Source organism: Leucoraja erinacea, chromosome 2 (genome assembly GCF_028641065.1).
Source record: "Leucoraja erinacea ecotype New England chromosome 2, Leri_hhj_1, whole genome shotgun sequence".
In the NCBI taxonomy this organism is placed as follows: domain Eukaryota; kingdom Metazoa; phylum Chordata; class Chondrichthyes; order Rajiformes; family Rajidae; genus Leucoraja; species Leucoraja erinaceus.
Genome location: NC_073378.1, coordinates 106,620,203 through 106,635,276, shown reverse-complemented (window position 1 = coordinate 106,635,276; position 15,074 = coordinate 106,620,203). Strand labels below are relative to the sequence as shown.

General features: G+C 41.8%; 1 protein-coding gene across 2 annotated transcripts in view; it reads left to right on the top strand.

Annotated features, from left to right (window-relative positions):
* vps50 (VPS50 EARP/GARPII complex subunit) overlaps positions 1-15,074 on the top strand; it is a 118,228-nt gene that overhangs the window by 32,484 nt on the left and 70,670 nt on the right. For both annotated transcript variants that reach the window (XM_055662741.1, XM_055662751.1), the window contains 3 exons: positions 8,563-8,605; positions 11,155-11,253; positions 14,707-14,847. In XM_055662741.1, coding sequence (XP_055518716.1) covers positions 8,563-8,605; positions 11,155-11,253; positions 14,707-14,847 — 283 coding nt within the window. The remainder of the gene's footprint in view (positions 1-8,562; positions 8,606-11,154; positions 11,254-14,706; positions 14,848-15,074) is intronic.

The following is a 15,074-nucleotide window of genomic DNA, read 5'->3' as shown; positions in this document are numbered from 1 at the left end:
GTTAAAAATAAAGGTGGTATTGGGAAACAAAGTGGAACAGTACCAAGTAAAAAGATTTGCCGCCAAATGGTTTTGAACTGGCGCCAAAAAGAAAAACAAAAGGTAGGAACAGGAAGCAATAGCTCAGGGAAGAGCGCAGGGAAGACAAGCAGCCACAGATGTCGGGTGGGGATCTAGTACCGTGTAGGCCACGGACCGGTCCAGAAAAGCCACCGACGAAAGAGGACCGTGTAGCCCACGGCCAGCCCCAGGAGCAGCCACAGGCGTCGGGTGAGGGCCTCGTACCGTGTAGGCCACGGACAGGTCCAGAGAAGCCACCGACAGAAGCCGAGTCTTCAGCCCGGCTGGGAACAGTCAGCCCGGTGGGGGGAGAAAGCAGAGAAAGCCCGGTCGGGAGCAAAGTCAGCCCGACCGTAAGCGGAAAAGCGGACCAGGCCCGCGAGCGAAGCGGAGAGAAACCGAGAAGCTGAGAAAGCTCGGTCGCAAGGAACGGCCGAGAGCGGGGAAAGCCCGGACGTGAAATGAAGTCCGGCCCCGAGTGAAGAGTGGGTCCGCGTGAGAGAAGCAGGACACAACACTCAAGCACTTCGAGAGCAGAGTCAGCCCGGTCGGGGGAGAAAGCTGAGAAAGTCCGGTTGCGGGAGACGGCCGAGAGTGGAGAAAGCCGGTCGTGGGAGACGGGCGAGAGTGGAGAAAGCCGACCACGAGAGAGGAAGGTCCGTACGAGAGAAGCGGGACACAGGGCATAGCCAGCCCCCAACGCCGGGCCACAGACCCGACGCTTGGAGCAGCGGGGACCAGTAGCAGAAACTAGCAGCGACTCGCCTTCCGCAGGGTGTCCACATGAGCCAGCGACGAGCCGAGCAGCGGGTCCAATAGCAGCCAGGAGGGCTGTGGAGCCAGCGGGCAGGCAAGTCAGCAGAGCAGCGGGAGTCGACTTGGCAGCGAGCCAGCGGAGGCAACAGCAACGGCTGAGCCAGCAGCAGCATCCGAGGTCTGGAGTGGCCGGCGGGGTGTGGAAGTAACGGTGAGGCCCGGGGGGGGCCATCAGCAAAGGTACCGGTGGGGACGGCTCGAGAGGTCGAGGAGGCACCAGTTCACAGGCCGACAAGCTGGAGCGGTGGAATCCGTCACAATAAAAGCTGGACCGGTGAAATCCTTCACAATAAAAGCCCTCTTTGAATGTAATGCATTGTTCACTATTCCTTCACAGTAAAAGCAGGACTGTTTGGATGTAATGCATTGATTGATCACTGTTATGAATAGTAAATCTGTATGCATAGAAGGAATATGTTTAAAATGTTCTAGTTGCCTATTAACATGAAATGTTGGTTAATAGTATAAATCTATTATTATAATAATTAGTAATAGTCAGTGAGCTGGACAATCTCTTAGAATGTAAAAGGATTAAGTCCAGGGCAGAAAACACAGTGAGAGAACAGAATATAGGGCACCTGAATAGCATCAGGTAGCATGGCTTTTCAAATGGTAGAAAAGTTGCCCCAGTTAGAGTGTAAGGAGGCATTAATGGCTCATTTCTTGCCAAAACCTCCAAGGGCATCCAGAAGCAAGGAGCCTGAACTAAAGAGGGCAGGGAGTCCCTCAAAGGACAAAAGTCAAGTGCCAAGTGACGAAGGTCAAGTGCAAAAGGCCAAAGGGAAAAGGCACTGGAAAAATGTCAAAGGAAAAGGGAAATTGCCATCCAAAGGGCAACCCTAACAATTAAAGCTGCATTCAGGGGTATGAAGGTACGGAGAGAGATCCGGAACAAACAGAAGGCAGCAACGGTAATACAAGCAGCATTTAGAATGCACAGAGTATATCGTCAATACAAGGCAATGAGATTGGCAGCTATAATAGTACAAACCCATTATAGGGCACACCTTCAAATGGAAAGTGATCGCAAGACTTACATGAAGGTACGCAGCAGCGTTGTGCTGCTTCAGGCTGCCTACCGAGGAAGGCTTGTTCGAAAGCAATTGCAGTGCATGCACAAATCTGCCAAGGTCATACAGACTTATTATCAAATGCATAAACAGCGTCAGTATTTCAAGAAACTACGCTGGTCTGCCAGCAACGATACAGAGAATGCCAGATAAGAAATGTACGTGAGACATTATAATAGTTTGAGAAAAGCAGTGGTTTGTATTTAGGCCTTATACCGCGGGATCAAAGCCAGAGTATTGGTTGCGAAAATCAAGGCAGCACGCCATATTAAGTCATTCATAAGGATGTGCATTACAAGAAAGCATTTCTTGATGCAAATGGCGGCTGTCGTCACTCCGCAAGCTGCATACCGTGGTTACCGATTAAGGGTACGCTACAGAGCTATGTGACAAGCAGTCATTTCAATCCAGAGATGGTACAAAGCATGCAAAATAGGGCATTCCCAGTTTGTGCAATGTCAGTCAATGAGGGATGCAACTATTACCATTCAGGCTGCCTACAAGAGTATGGTGGTTAGGCAATAGGTTAAGCAAAAGAGAGCTACTATAAAAGTGCAGTCAGTACTCCATAGGAGTTGGTATAGGAAAGACTTCCTCAAACTGAATAATACAACAATTGTAGTGCAGTCTCACTACCTTGCTTATGAAGCAAGAAAACTAAACAGAGCACAAATCAAAGCCAGTGTTGTATTGCAAAGACAATATCGATCCTACTTCTTGATGAAGAACCAGAAAGGTCACTTAAGAAGACAAATAGAGGAACAACAGAAAAGGCTTAAACGACACAAAGAAAAGTTAAATAAATGTGTGACAATGAGTAGAAAGCTGCTAATAGAAAATTCTAAAGAAGAGAGGCTTGTCGGTCAAGACAAAAGTATGCAGGACCGATTGCAATTAGGACACTTCACTATAGTTCAGCATGGAGCCTGCTTCACTGAGCAATGGACAAATGGTTATGCATTGCAGAATCTCATCAAACAACAAGAGCAGATAAATAAGCAGAGAATGGAAATTGAACAGCAGAGGAAGCTGCTAGAAAACGAAAACTTGCAGCCATGGGTCAGATCCCACCTACAAAGAGGAAAACCAATCAAATACATGAACCAGAAAATGATAACACATAAAGCAAGGGGTAATATATTTGGTTTAAGTAATAATACCATTGTGCAACAGTGTATTAAACAATGATATGTAGGGAAAGAGCATATACCGTACAGGTGAAATTGACTTAAGGGGAGGAGTGCGGTGTATGTAATAGAAATGGTGTTACCTGCCTCCAAGTTAAAGGGGCAGGAGTGTTGGGTATGTGATATAATTAGCCTATGTAATTAGTATATGTGATGTCTTGTGCAAGTACGCATGTGCGGGGAGACTGAAGGTGGCGTCCTGGAATAAAGAAGCTTGTTAGATTACTCCCGTGTCCGAGCCTTATTAAAATCTGTTCCAAGCATCCAAATACACAACAGGCTTGATGTTTTAAATGTTAAAATATATGATTCTAACTGATCCACATGCTTTCTACATGAGGTTCTCTAGCAATCCATTTATTTAATAAAAGAAAACTTCTGCATGCCATTCAGCCTTCGTGGAAAATTGGCATCTGGTTCATCAGCTTCAATTCTCATTTAAAAAGTATATTCCTCATTCTGTTCCTTATGTTTGTTCCATTTCCTGCATGATTCTCCCGCGCTCCTTGAATCATTTGCCATGTTTGAGACAGCATATCTATTTATGACTTGTGCATGTACATTGAATCTTATCTCATCTTTTTTGCTCCAAGCAGAACAATCATAGTTTCTCCACTCAAACCTTCAGATGAAATCTCCCTTCTGTGTGCTCCTAAACTTAATTTCTTCTTGAGTGATAAATAGAGTTGCATATAACAAACTATGGTAGTCTTGATACCACACTTGATCAAATAAAGCCTTGACGTTAAGGACATTGACATATAACCATCCCTTTGTTGTTCTTGGACCACAGTTGTTAGTATAGAGTAGTTAAGGCAGAACCAAAAAATGAGACCAGATTATGATATTACTTGATAGTACTTTTACAGAAGATGAGGTCAGAATGCAACATGTGATACACACAATAGATCAATAATGGAAGGGGTCATTATTGATCTTCTATTATTTATCTATTGTGCGTATCACTCACTGCAGTCTCTGACCTTTTTTTCTCTTTGGTGTCTATCTTTTTTTAATTCACCATTTGCTCAGTTTTCAATTTTAGACAGGAATAATGAGAGAGAATATTTGCTCAACAGTTGACAGCAATATTTGCTCAATATTTGGAGAATTTGGCTCTGGATCCACTTGCAAATTTCTAAATTTCACCAGCTACTTGTTATCCCAATCTTAATGTTATCTGAGTCTAACTGCAAGTCAACACAGAATTTATGGAATCCAGTAAAAAGAAAGTGCTGGAATTTCTTTGCTGGTTAGGTGGCATCTAGTATCTATGGAAGGAGAAACAGGATAAATGTCACAAGGTGGCAGCCTTTCATCTAACATTCACTTTGTTTTTCTTTCTGAATGTTGAGGATTTCCAGCATCTTATTTGGTTTAACATTTTCGGCATCTGCAGTATTTTGTTCATGGAATTGTCAGAACTCTGAAAGTTTTTATTTTAATTTTCTTTTAATTTATTTATTTATTTATTATTTTATTTTTTTTGTTTTAATTTATATTTTGCGTGGGTGAAAAACCAATAAAGAAAAAGTGAAAGAGAAGGAATAAGTGAAGAAGGAAAGCAGCAGGGAGATTATTCCATTGCCACAGTGAGATGATTTTTTTTTAATCTCTGAAAGTTGAGTGGAATAATGAGGTCATTGTTTACAGTGCGGAAATTTCCAACCCAAAACATTGGTAGATGAGTTTGAATCTGCATTAAAGCATGAATGATTATTACGTAATTAATTGGGCTGAAACTCACATACTTTTTGTGACATGGTATCTTATATTAAATGATTATCTCTTAAAATATGGAGCAAAATCACTAATTGCAAGGTGTGCAAGTCACTGATCAGAGTATTTACACAGGCACACATCTGTTTTTAATTGCAGTTCCAGAAGCAATATGACTGACATTGAATCATTTCAAAAATGTCATGTGATTACTGATAATTTGTAATGCAAGTTTTTTTGTTACTGTTGATCTCCCTTTTGCGACAGCATATACGTTCAAACATGTCGTATTATCCCTTTTTGTCCACTTAGTTCGCAGTTTTTCTTCGAAATGAGTATCTGCCTGTGTTCCAACCTGAGTACTTCTTTAAAATTCAGTGTCTCCATCATCTATAATAATCTCTGTACCAACTACCTTTACTGGTTTTTTTTTGGCCTCTACATGCATATAACATTTAATTCTGTGATGCATCTGTTTCAAAAGTTCCAGGCATGACTTATCCTTCCATTTAAATTATCTAATCCATTATTTAAGTTCAATCTTTTGAACTTTCAAGTGGTGTACTTTCATCTATTGCAAGTAAATTACATTCACTGAAACATGGGTGGTTGCAGCTACAGGTGCACAACCTTTTATCCGGTGTTCCGGAAACCGAAAAACTCCGAAAACCGGCCATTTTTTCCAGGATGTCGTCTGCACACCAAAGCTCGCGTTTGGCGCCAAACTTGACCCGAAACGACCCACGGTCAACCCAGGCCTGTACTACTGTCGCGGCTGCCTCCTCCCCGGAGACCGGGGAGACACTTCAACATCTGTAAATCATTGCTTAAATGTTAGTCAGTTAGTTTGGAGGACTTTTATGTGGGGAGGGGGGGGTTGAAGGGGTAAACTTTAATTCTTAGTCCCCTACCTGGTCGGAGAGACGGGGAGCGGTCAATGCCTTACCGGGTCGCCGTGCCAGTAAGCTCCGCAGCGCTGTGGCCGCCAACTCCCAGCTGGGGCTGCGGGCGGCGCCGGTTGTAGCTCCGACCCCGTCAACTCTACCCCTGGCTGCGAGGCGCTCCAAATCCAGCGCCGCCCGCGACCGAACGCCCCCAGCTCCGCAAATGTTGGGAGTCGGCGGCGTCGCAGCGCTGGGATACCAGCGGGAAGCGGGCAATGCCTTACCGGGTCGCTGTGCGGTAAGCTCCAGGGCGCTGAGGCCGCCTTCTCCCAATGTTCGCGGAGCTGGGGCTGCGGGCGGCGCTGGATTTGAAGCGCCTCGCAGCCAGGGGTCGAGTTGCCGGGGTCGGAGCTACAACCGGCGCCGCCCGCGGCCGGACGGAGCCCCCAGCTCCGCGATGTTGGGAGTCGCCGATCAGGTAGGGGACTAAGAATTAAAGTTTACCCCTTCACCCACCCACCCCACCACCACCACATAAAATTCCTCCAAACTAACTGACTAACATTTATGCAATGATTTACAATGATTCCCCGGTCTCCGGGGAGGAGGCAGTCGCTCCAGACTTTTCAAGCCGCCCGCGCTACCTACCTAATCTACGCTAAAAATCTTCCATTCGGAAATCCGAAAATGTCCGAAATCCAACAAGTGTCTGGTCCCAAGGCTTTCGGATAAAAGGTTGTGCACCCGGCACCGTACTTTCCTTTTTGTACCCATATCCTAAATGACATTGATGCAAAGCTAAAATCCCACTTGCATGTCATTATTATGGGGGCGAAATTGTAAAACACCAGAAAACACCAATAAATTGGCCATCGTAAATTGTGTGAGAAAATCGGGGGCAGTCGATGGGAATGTAGGGAGAATAAAAAATAGGATCAGTGTAGCATTCATATAAATAGGTGCTTGATGGACAGTGGGGATTTGGAGAGGGTGTCCTAGTGAACAATTAAAGTAGCTATTGATTGATATTCAGGCAGCATCTCAATTACATGTTCTACGGTCATTTAAGGTTCTTGTTTTCTATGCCAACTATGATGTACATTGATTACAAGCACCTGGGGGGCTTCAAACTGGTGAATCCAGAGCAGGACCACATAAAAGTGATAAATCGGGCAAAGGCACAACAAATATCATTAATGCGATCTATGGACAGCTCATTGCCCTTTGTTTTCAAATGGTAGCGTATGGCACAGAAATGGGTAAATGTCATTTGAATGTTGTTATAATACCTGTCTCAACTACGTACTCTGCAGCTCATTCCATACACCCACCACCCTCTCCTTCAGGTTCCTATTAAATCTTTCCCCTCTTACCTTAAACCAATGTCCTCTGGATCTCGATTTTCCAACTATAATCTAGTAGGAAAATCGGAAGTTGGGAGGTCACAATGCAGTTATATAAGAAGTTGATGAGGCCACATTTAGAGTATTGTGGTGAATTTTGGATGTTCCCATGACTCGAGGCCCTGAGCTACAGGGAGAGGTTGAGTAGGCTAGGATTCTATTCATTGGAGTGCAGGAGGAGTGATCTTATAGAAGTGTACAAAATCATGAGAGGAATATATTGGGTAAACGCACAGACTCTTGCCTAGATTAAGGACATCAAGAACCAGAGGACATAGATTAAAGGTGAGGGGGTGAAAGATTAATAGGAACCTGAGGGGTAACATTTTTTGTACAGAGTGGTGGGTGTATGGAACGAGCTGCCAAAGGAAGTAGTTGGTGGCAGGTACTATTGCAACATTTAAGAAACTTTAGCAGGTACGTGGATAGGGTAGGTTTAGAGGGATTTGGACTAAATGCAGGCAAGTGGAACTAGTGCAGATGGCAAGTGTTGGTCGGTGTGGTCAAGTTTGGCCGAAGGGCCTGTTTCCATGCCGTATGACTCTAGGACAGTAGCTGCCATGGAGAGTGTATTTCGAAGGTACAGGTTTGCTTTTGATTGATCTGCAAGTTCTGCTTATTGATTCTTGAACATGCGCGCCATGTTTTAACAAAGAGGAAAGGGTGCAATTCATCCTAATTTTTTTATTTTTTTTAAAGTAAATTTTATTGCATTTTATATTTTGCAGTTCTGTAGGTTAGCTATTGGAATTAAACACAACACCCATTTAGAATCCCAAACATGGGTGTAATTCAATTCCTGACAATTTTTTGCAGAGGTTTGTGTGGAGAAAACTACTCTTTGAACATAACATGATATGGCTGACTATTAAGAACTGTTCGTTCTTTCTTGTCTTCCATCTTTCAGTAGCTTGCTATGCTTGCATGATCTCAGCTTAGTATCCCAGTCACTCTTTACTCCAAGGCAAATATTTGCAATGTAGAAACTGTGAAGTCGGGAATGTATCCTGCCTTACCTATGTCCTGTAGATTTGTGCAACTTAAAACTGCTCTGGAAAGAGATTTGTAGCACAGCCAGAAAATCTAAACCAACAACTAATCTTCAAAGTACCAGATGATTCCTCTTAATAGTACTCGTAAGGATCTTTTCTGCATCTTAATACAATATTGTCTGAGCGAGGTGAAAGAAGAGCATTGACTATTGAGTTCAGTTCCAGAAAGGCATCACTGATATCAAATCAGTGTTTCAATTGGATTGATCTATCTGTCCGCACTGCCTGGCAGTTATGGAATTTAAACTTGTCACAATCTTTCATAAATCTCAGATTTAAGGGCTGACGACGATCAGAATGTTTTGTCTTATTGATAGCTTTTCATGTACTAATTATTCTATGAATGCCAACTATTGTTTGTTTTCTTAAAGTGAACTGAATTCAAAATTACAAGATACATTGGAACAAATTGAGGTAATGATATTAAGTATGCTGTTTTGTTGGAGCTTATTAAATGACAGAATATAGAAATACAAGCATAAAGTTAGTTGTTGACAAGTTAAATGTTTAAGTTTTGTCAATAAACTGGGCTCCTGTGTTATAGTTTTTGCTCATTTACAAAACTAGTTGAGACGGTCACTTTCTTGAAATCTGGCAATGTACAATGTCATTGTCAGAGAACAGGTTAAGTGCTTCCTTTCTCTATTGTAGTACCAAATAAAGGTTCTCCTTTTCCATGTAACCCTCAGAATTGTCATGTTTGTTTGCTTCTCGATAAAATATCAATGTAGGTTTAGGAGAAAGTTTCCTCAAAATGATTGGTTGAGAGTCCTGTTTTATATCCCTTTATCAGACTAAGAGATTGTGTTGTGATTTTCCCAGAAGTTATAACTTTGTTTTGCCCCATTCATTTTATAATCTAATTACTTTTATCTTGTGTTGTTAGAACAACACAATTGTGATGGGCCCACATACGCACTACGTATTCCCTTTAAGTTGAAGTAGTTACCTGTGTGCACATTAGTTTCATATTTTCAAAACAAACTGTTGACGATGGATCTTGAAAAATATATGATTAAATTGCATAGTTAACCTCTATCCTTAAACATTTAATGCTGTTATTCACTGACTGGAGTTTTAGTTGCAAAGATTTTTACTCGAGCATTATTGTTTCTGTCCAGTTCTTCAATCACATTTGGGAAACGGCAAAACCTTAGTACAAGTTTTTATTAGACGAGATATAGTATTGGGTAGGCTAATGGGACTGAAGGATGATAAATCCCCTGGGCCTGATGGTCTGCATCCCAGGGTCCTCAGGGAGGTAGCTCTAGAAATAGTGGACGCATTGGTGATCATTTTCCAATGTTCAATAGATTCAGGATCAGTTCCTGTGGATTGGAGGATAGCTAATATTATCCCACTTTTCAAGAAAGGAGCGAGAGAGACAACGGGGAATTACAGACGTTAGCCTGACTTCGGTGGTGGGAAAGATGCTGGAGTCAATTATTAAAGAGGTAATAATAGGGTATTTGGATAGCAGTAAAAGGATTAGTCCAAGTCAACATGGATTTATGAAAAGGAAATCATGCTTGACTAATCTTCTGGAATTTTTTGAGGATGTGACAAGTAAAATGGATGAAGGGGTGCCAGTGGATGTAGTGTATCTAGGCTTTCAGAAAGCCTTTGATAAGGTCCCGCACAGGAGACTGGTGACTAAAATTAGAGCACATGGTATTGGGGGTAGGGTGTTGACATGGATAGAAAATTGGTTGGCAGACCGGAAGCAAAGAGTAGGAGTGAACGGGTCCTTTTCAGAATGGCAGGCAGTGGTGAGTGGAGTGCCGCAAGGCTCGGTGTTGGGGCCGCAACTGTTTACCATATATATTAATGATTTGGAAGAGGGAATTAGGAGCAACACTAGCAAGTTTGTGGATGACACAAAGCTGGGTGGCAGTGTGAACTGTGAAGAGGATGTTAGGAGGTTGCAGGGTGACCTGGACGGGTTGAGTGAGTGGGCAGATGCGTGGCAGATACAGTATAATATATATAAATGTGAGGTTATCCACTTTTGCGGCAAAAACAAGGCGGCAGATTATTATCTCAATGGGGTTAGGCTAGGTAAGTGGGAGGTGCAGCGAGACCTGGGCGTCCTTGTACACCGGTCACTGAAAGTTGGCTTACGGGTACAGCAGGCAGTGAAGAAAGCTAATGGAATGTTGGCCTTCATAACCAGAGGATTTCAGTATAGGAGTAAAGAGGTTCATCTGCAGTTGTATAGGGCTCTGGTGAGACCACATCTGGAATATTGTGTACATTTTTGGTCTCCTAATTTGAGGAAGGACATCCTTGTGATTGATGCTGTGCAGCGTAGGTTCATGAGATTGATCCCTGGGATGGCAGGACTGTCATATGAGGAAAGATTAAAAAGACTAGGCTTGTATTCACTGGAGTTTAGAAGGATGAGGGGGAATCTTATAGAAACATATAAAATTATAAAAGGACTGGACAAGCTAGATGCAGGAAAAATGTTCCCAATGTTGGGCGAGTCCAGAAACAGGGGCCACAGTCTTAGAATAAAGGGGAGGTCATTTAAGACCGAGGTAAGAAAAAAACTTTTTCACCCAGAGAGTTGTGAATTTATGGAATTCCCTGCCACAGAGGGCAGTGGAGGCCAAGTCACTGGATGGATTTAAGAGAGAGTTAGATAGAGCTCTAGGGGCTAGTGAAGTCGGGGGATATGGGGAGAAGGCAGGCACGGGTTATTGATGGGGGACGATCAGCTATGATCACAATGAGTGGCGGTGCTGGCTCGAAGGGCCGAATGGCCTCCTCCTGCACCTATTTTCTATGTTTCTATGTTAAGTGTTTAGCAAATCATTTTCTATGCAATTGAATATTTAAATGTAATTTCTACCTAATATTTTTAAACTACCTAAGCTGAATTATGCATAAACTGTGTTGTTCATTGTTTTCCTGTTTTATTGAATATATTTAATTTAATATTTAACATATTTTTAATTTAGGAACAATTAGATGTAGCACTGTCAAAAACCTGCAAGCACTTTGAAGTTGGTCATTATACCAAAGTCCAACTTGCATATAGACTACTGGGAAAAACGCAGGTAATGTTGCAGTGTTCACATATAACAACATATGTTGTATCATTTATTTCACTTTTAGCACCTTGCATCAGATAATTCAATGTATTGAAATTTGTGATGTCTTGTAAAATTTCCTACGATGCCACTTGTTTAAACATGAAACCATTTTTCACACTTACCTGGTTAAACTTTAAATTGAGGCATCCTTTAATGAGTTGTGTTTGGGTGCCGAGGTTGAATGAAATGATTCAAGTTCAAATTACAGTTGTTGTCACATGCACCAATTGGTACCAGTGAGATTTGAGTTACCGTACAGCCATAGGAATAAAAAGAACACAATACACAATAGAATTTAATATGAACATCCCCACACAGCGGAATCAATGTTTCCCACTGTGAGGCAAGGCAATAAAGTTCTGTCTTCTTCCTATTTGTTCACTCGTGGTCGGGGCCTTTGAGCCCTCCGCAGTCGCCGCCATGGCTGCGCGATGGTCAGGCCCTCTCGCCGGGCTGATCGGAGCTCCGGCGCCGGAACGGAAGAACACACTCAGCGGCTTGGAGTTTCCGAATCGGTCACTTCTAACTGGAGTCCACAGGCTGAGCTGGGCGGAGATTCAACACTGGCGACCCCCGGCAAGGGGTCCCAGGACTCTGCGATGTTAGAGTCAGCACCGCCCGCGGTGGCCGATTGAGTTGACTGAAATAATGTGTGATGGCATTTTTTAACCACCACATATCATGTGTCTATTTCAGAAAAGGGCCTGCAGTTTTCTCCAGATTTATTTTGCTGAAGCAATATTTGAATTTTAGCCCAGACTATTTGTGCACCTTAAAATAATAGTAAATTTTGATAGTAAGTGAGGTTTCACTATAATCATTAAACACTTGAATTTCCTTGATCACAATATAAGAAATTGAAGCAGGATAGAAGATCATGACTGATCTTTTGTTTTTGTCAGTTTCCTATATCAACCCATGTCTATTGATTGTCTTAATATTGATAGTTTCACAAGCTCTATTCCCAGTGTAGGAATGTGAATTATCATAAGCAGTTAAAATAATTAGATCTGTAGTAGAACTCCTGGGATTGGTAGATTTTCCAGACTGTTGGATGTTGTTCCAATTAATACTCTACTAGTCCAACTCACCTATTTTAGATGCTAAGCAGGAGCATAATAAACCTGATGATTTTAAAAAGAGTGCAGGAAACGGGGCCCAGTTAGTTTAAAGCGAGCATGGGAACCGGAGTCCTGGCGTGTTAATGGGAGCAAGAAAATTTGCATCTGATTAAATTGATACTAGCTGTCAGAGCTTGTAAAGGATTGGATAGAGGATTATCAGAATTTGGCTACGTATTCTTCAGAATTTAGAAGAATGTGGGTGATCTTATTGACGATGGGTTAGATGTTGAGATGTTGCCATGAGTGGGAGAATCTTGAATAATATCAAGTTATATGATTACCTGGTGAATCTGAGTTCTGAGTTGGTGATGGAGGCTGGCTCTTTGGGGGTATTTGGAGAAGAATAGATACATTTTTGAAAGATCAGGGAATGAGGGGAAACGGGGAACTAATGCAGAAGAGTAGATGAAGCCTGGAGCAGATTGGTTATGATTCAATTGAATGGTAAGATTGGATTGAGGGGCTGAGTGATCGTCTCCCTCTCCTATTTTCTTATGTTATTATAACAGATTTATAAGACTGGAGATGCAAGGAATCGAAGATGCTGATATCTTGACCAAAACTCAGTTTTGGAGGTTTTGGGTCGGGATCCTTCTTCTGACGTGTTATTAGAACTGATTTAGCCAGTGTGGAGGGTTACAAGTAGGTACAAAATAAGAATGAGGGGCAGACCATAATAATTTCCATAATAAGGAAATCATGTCATATATTTTTGCATTTTTTTTTGTAGATGAATTTCATTCATATTTTTGGCCACTGGATATCACTTTTCAGACTAGCACTTATTGCCCATCCTTGTTCCCCATGAGCAGAGAATGATAAGCAGACGCTTATCGTACAGGCATTTTGATCCTCCATACCAGCACTTGGTCCGTAGCCTACTATGTCTTGGCGATTCAAATGCTGTCTAGAGGTTTGTCAAATGTCGTGAGAAAGGTACAGCACTGCTGGTGATAGATTTCCAGAAGGAAAATTATATTACTTGGATCTACAGGTGCTGTTGCTCTTGCCACCTACCCTTGTTCTCTGTGGTGGTACAGGTTGTGGGTTTGGGGTGTGCTGTCAGAGCAGCTTGTGTAAGTAATTGCAGTGCATTTTCAGGATTCAGAGTGTTACTCATTAGAGATGATGAATGTTTGGGGTTCCCAGCAATTCCGAGGTGTTCTTTTATCCTAAATGAGGCTAAGCTTCTTGTGAGTTGGTACTTCACTCATGCAGGCAAGTGGCAGGTATTCCATCTGGCACCTGATCATGTCGACACAGTATTGTATAGTACAGTTTTAGTGCCTATTGCTAGAACAGGAAGTATATTGTTGAACAAAGGTATTCACTGTGTCGTAAACCTGATCATTTACAGTCTTCCTTTTGCTTAGAAACATTCAAATGGCAGTGAAGTAGTTTATAGTGCTTGACATTCTTGACATTCCAACTAGAACAGAGCAATTGAGATTAATATTGCTTAGAATATTTTGCCCTGCAATCTTATAATACACATTTAACCAAGCAGAGATGCTGGCTGACCTGTTGAATTACTCCTGCACTTTGTATCCACATGACCTTATACCCTGTGTCAACAAGGACATTGTTTGCAATAAATCACCTGAAAGCAATTTGAGCGTTGTGTGCAATTTTGATCTCTTTGTCTGAGGTAGATTGTTCGGACTAAAGAGGAGGTGCAGCGAAGGTCCACAAAGAGAGACCATGTCTATTGCCTTAATGCAATTCAAAAGAATGAGAGATGTCCTCATTAAGCCTTTTAAAAATATTGACAGGACTGGACAGACTAAATGTAGGGATGGCATAACTGATGATGATCTAGTCAGGAACTCGGGTTCACAATCTAAAGGTGTGGTGTAAGCCATTTATAACTGAAATGCAGAAAAATGTCTTCTCAAAAACTGGTAAATTTGTGGAATTCCATGCCACTGAGGAGAGATCGTATTGAGGAAGGAGTTAAATACAGTACTTATGCTGAAGAGATTTGGGGGGAAAAGCAGGATGCCATGATCACATTGAATGGTGGAGCAGTCTCAAAGGGCTGAATGGTTATTCCTGTTTTCTTTGTTTCTGTACATTAGACTGTTCCTTTATTTAAGAAAATGTAAATTGCATACCATGTGTAGAATTTAGAATATTTTCTATCATCAGCATGCTTCTAAAGTCATTTTAAGAATAAGATGCTTTCATTTAAAAATACTTCCTCAAAAGTTAATTCATTATCAGGCTGTCACTGATTGTGGTTTGTATGCCTTTTTTAAAAAAAAAAAGACTTATTTTTAAAACTCTTTTGCAGACTGCAATGGATCAATTACATATGCACTTCACTCAGGCAATTCATAACACGGTGTTTCAGGTTGTTCTTGGATATGTGGAATTGTGTGCGGGAAATTCTGACACTAAGTTTCAGAAACTCCAATACAGAGACCTTTGTACGGTATGTATTTTCTTAATTTCACGTTGCTTGCAGATGAAAATTTGCATGATTAGGTTAAAATTATTTCCGGATGAAAGTGATTTGTAGAACAGTAAAATAAATACTGAACCTCCAAAGAAGCAATTCAGACTGAATACTTTTAACAGTATTTTAATTTTTAACACCATCACAGAATAATCTTACTTTCTCAAATTATTTATTAAAATGTACACAGGAATCTAGATTGG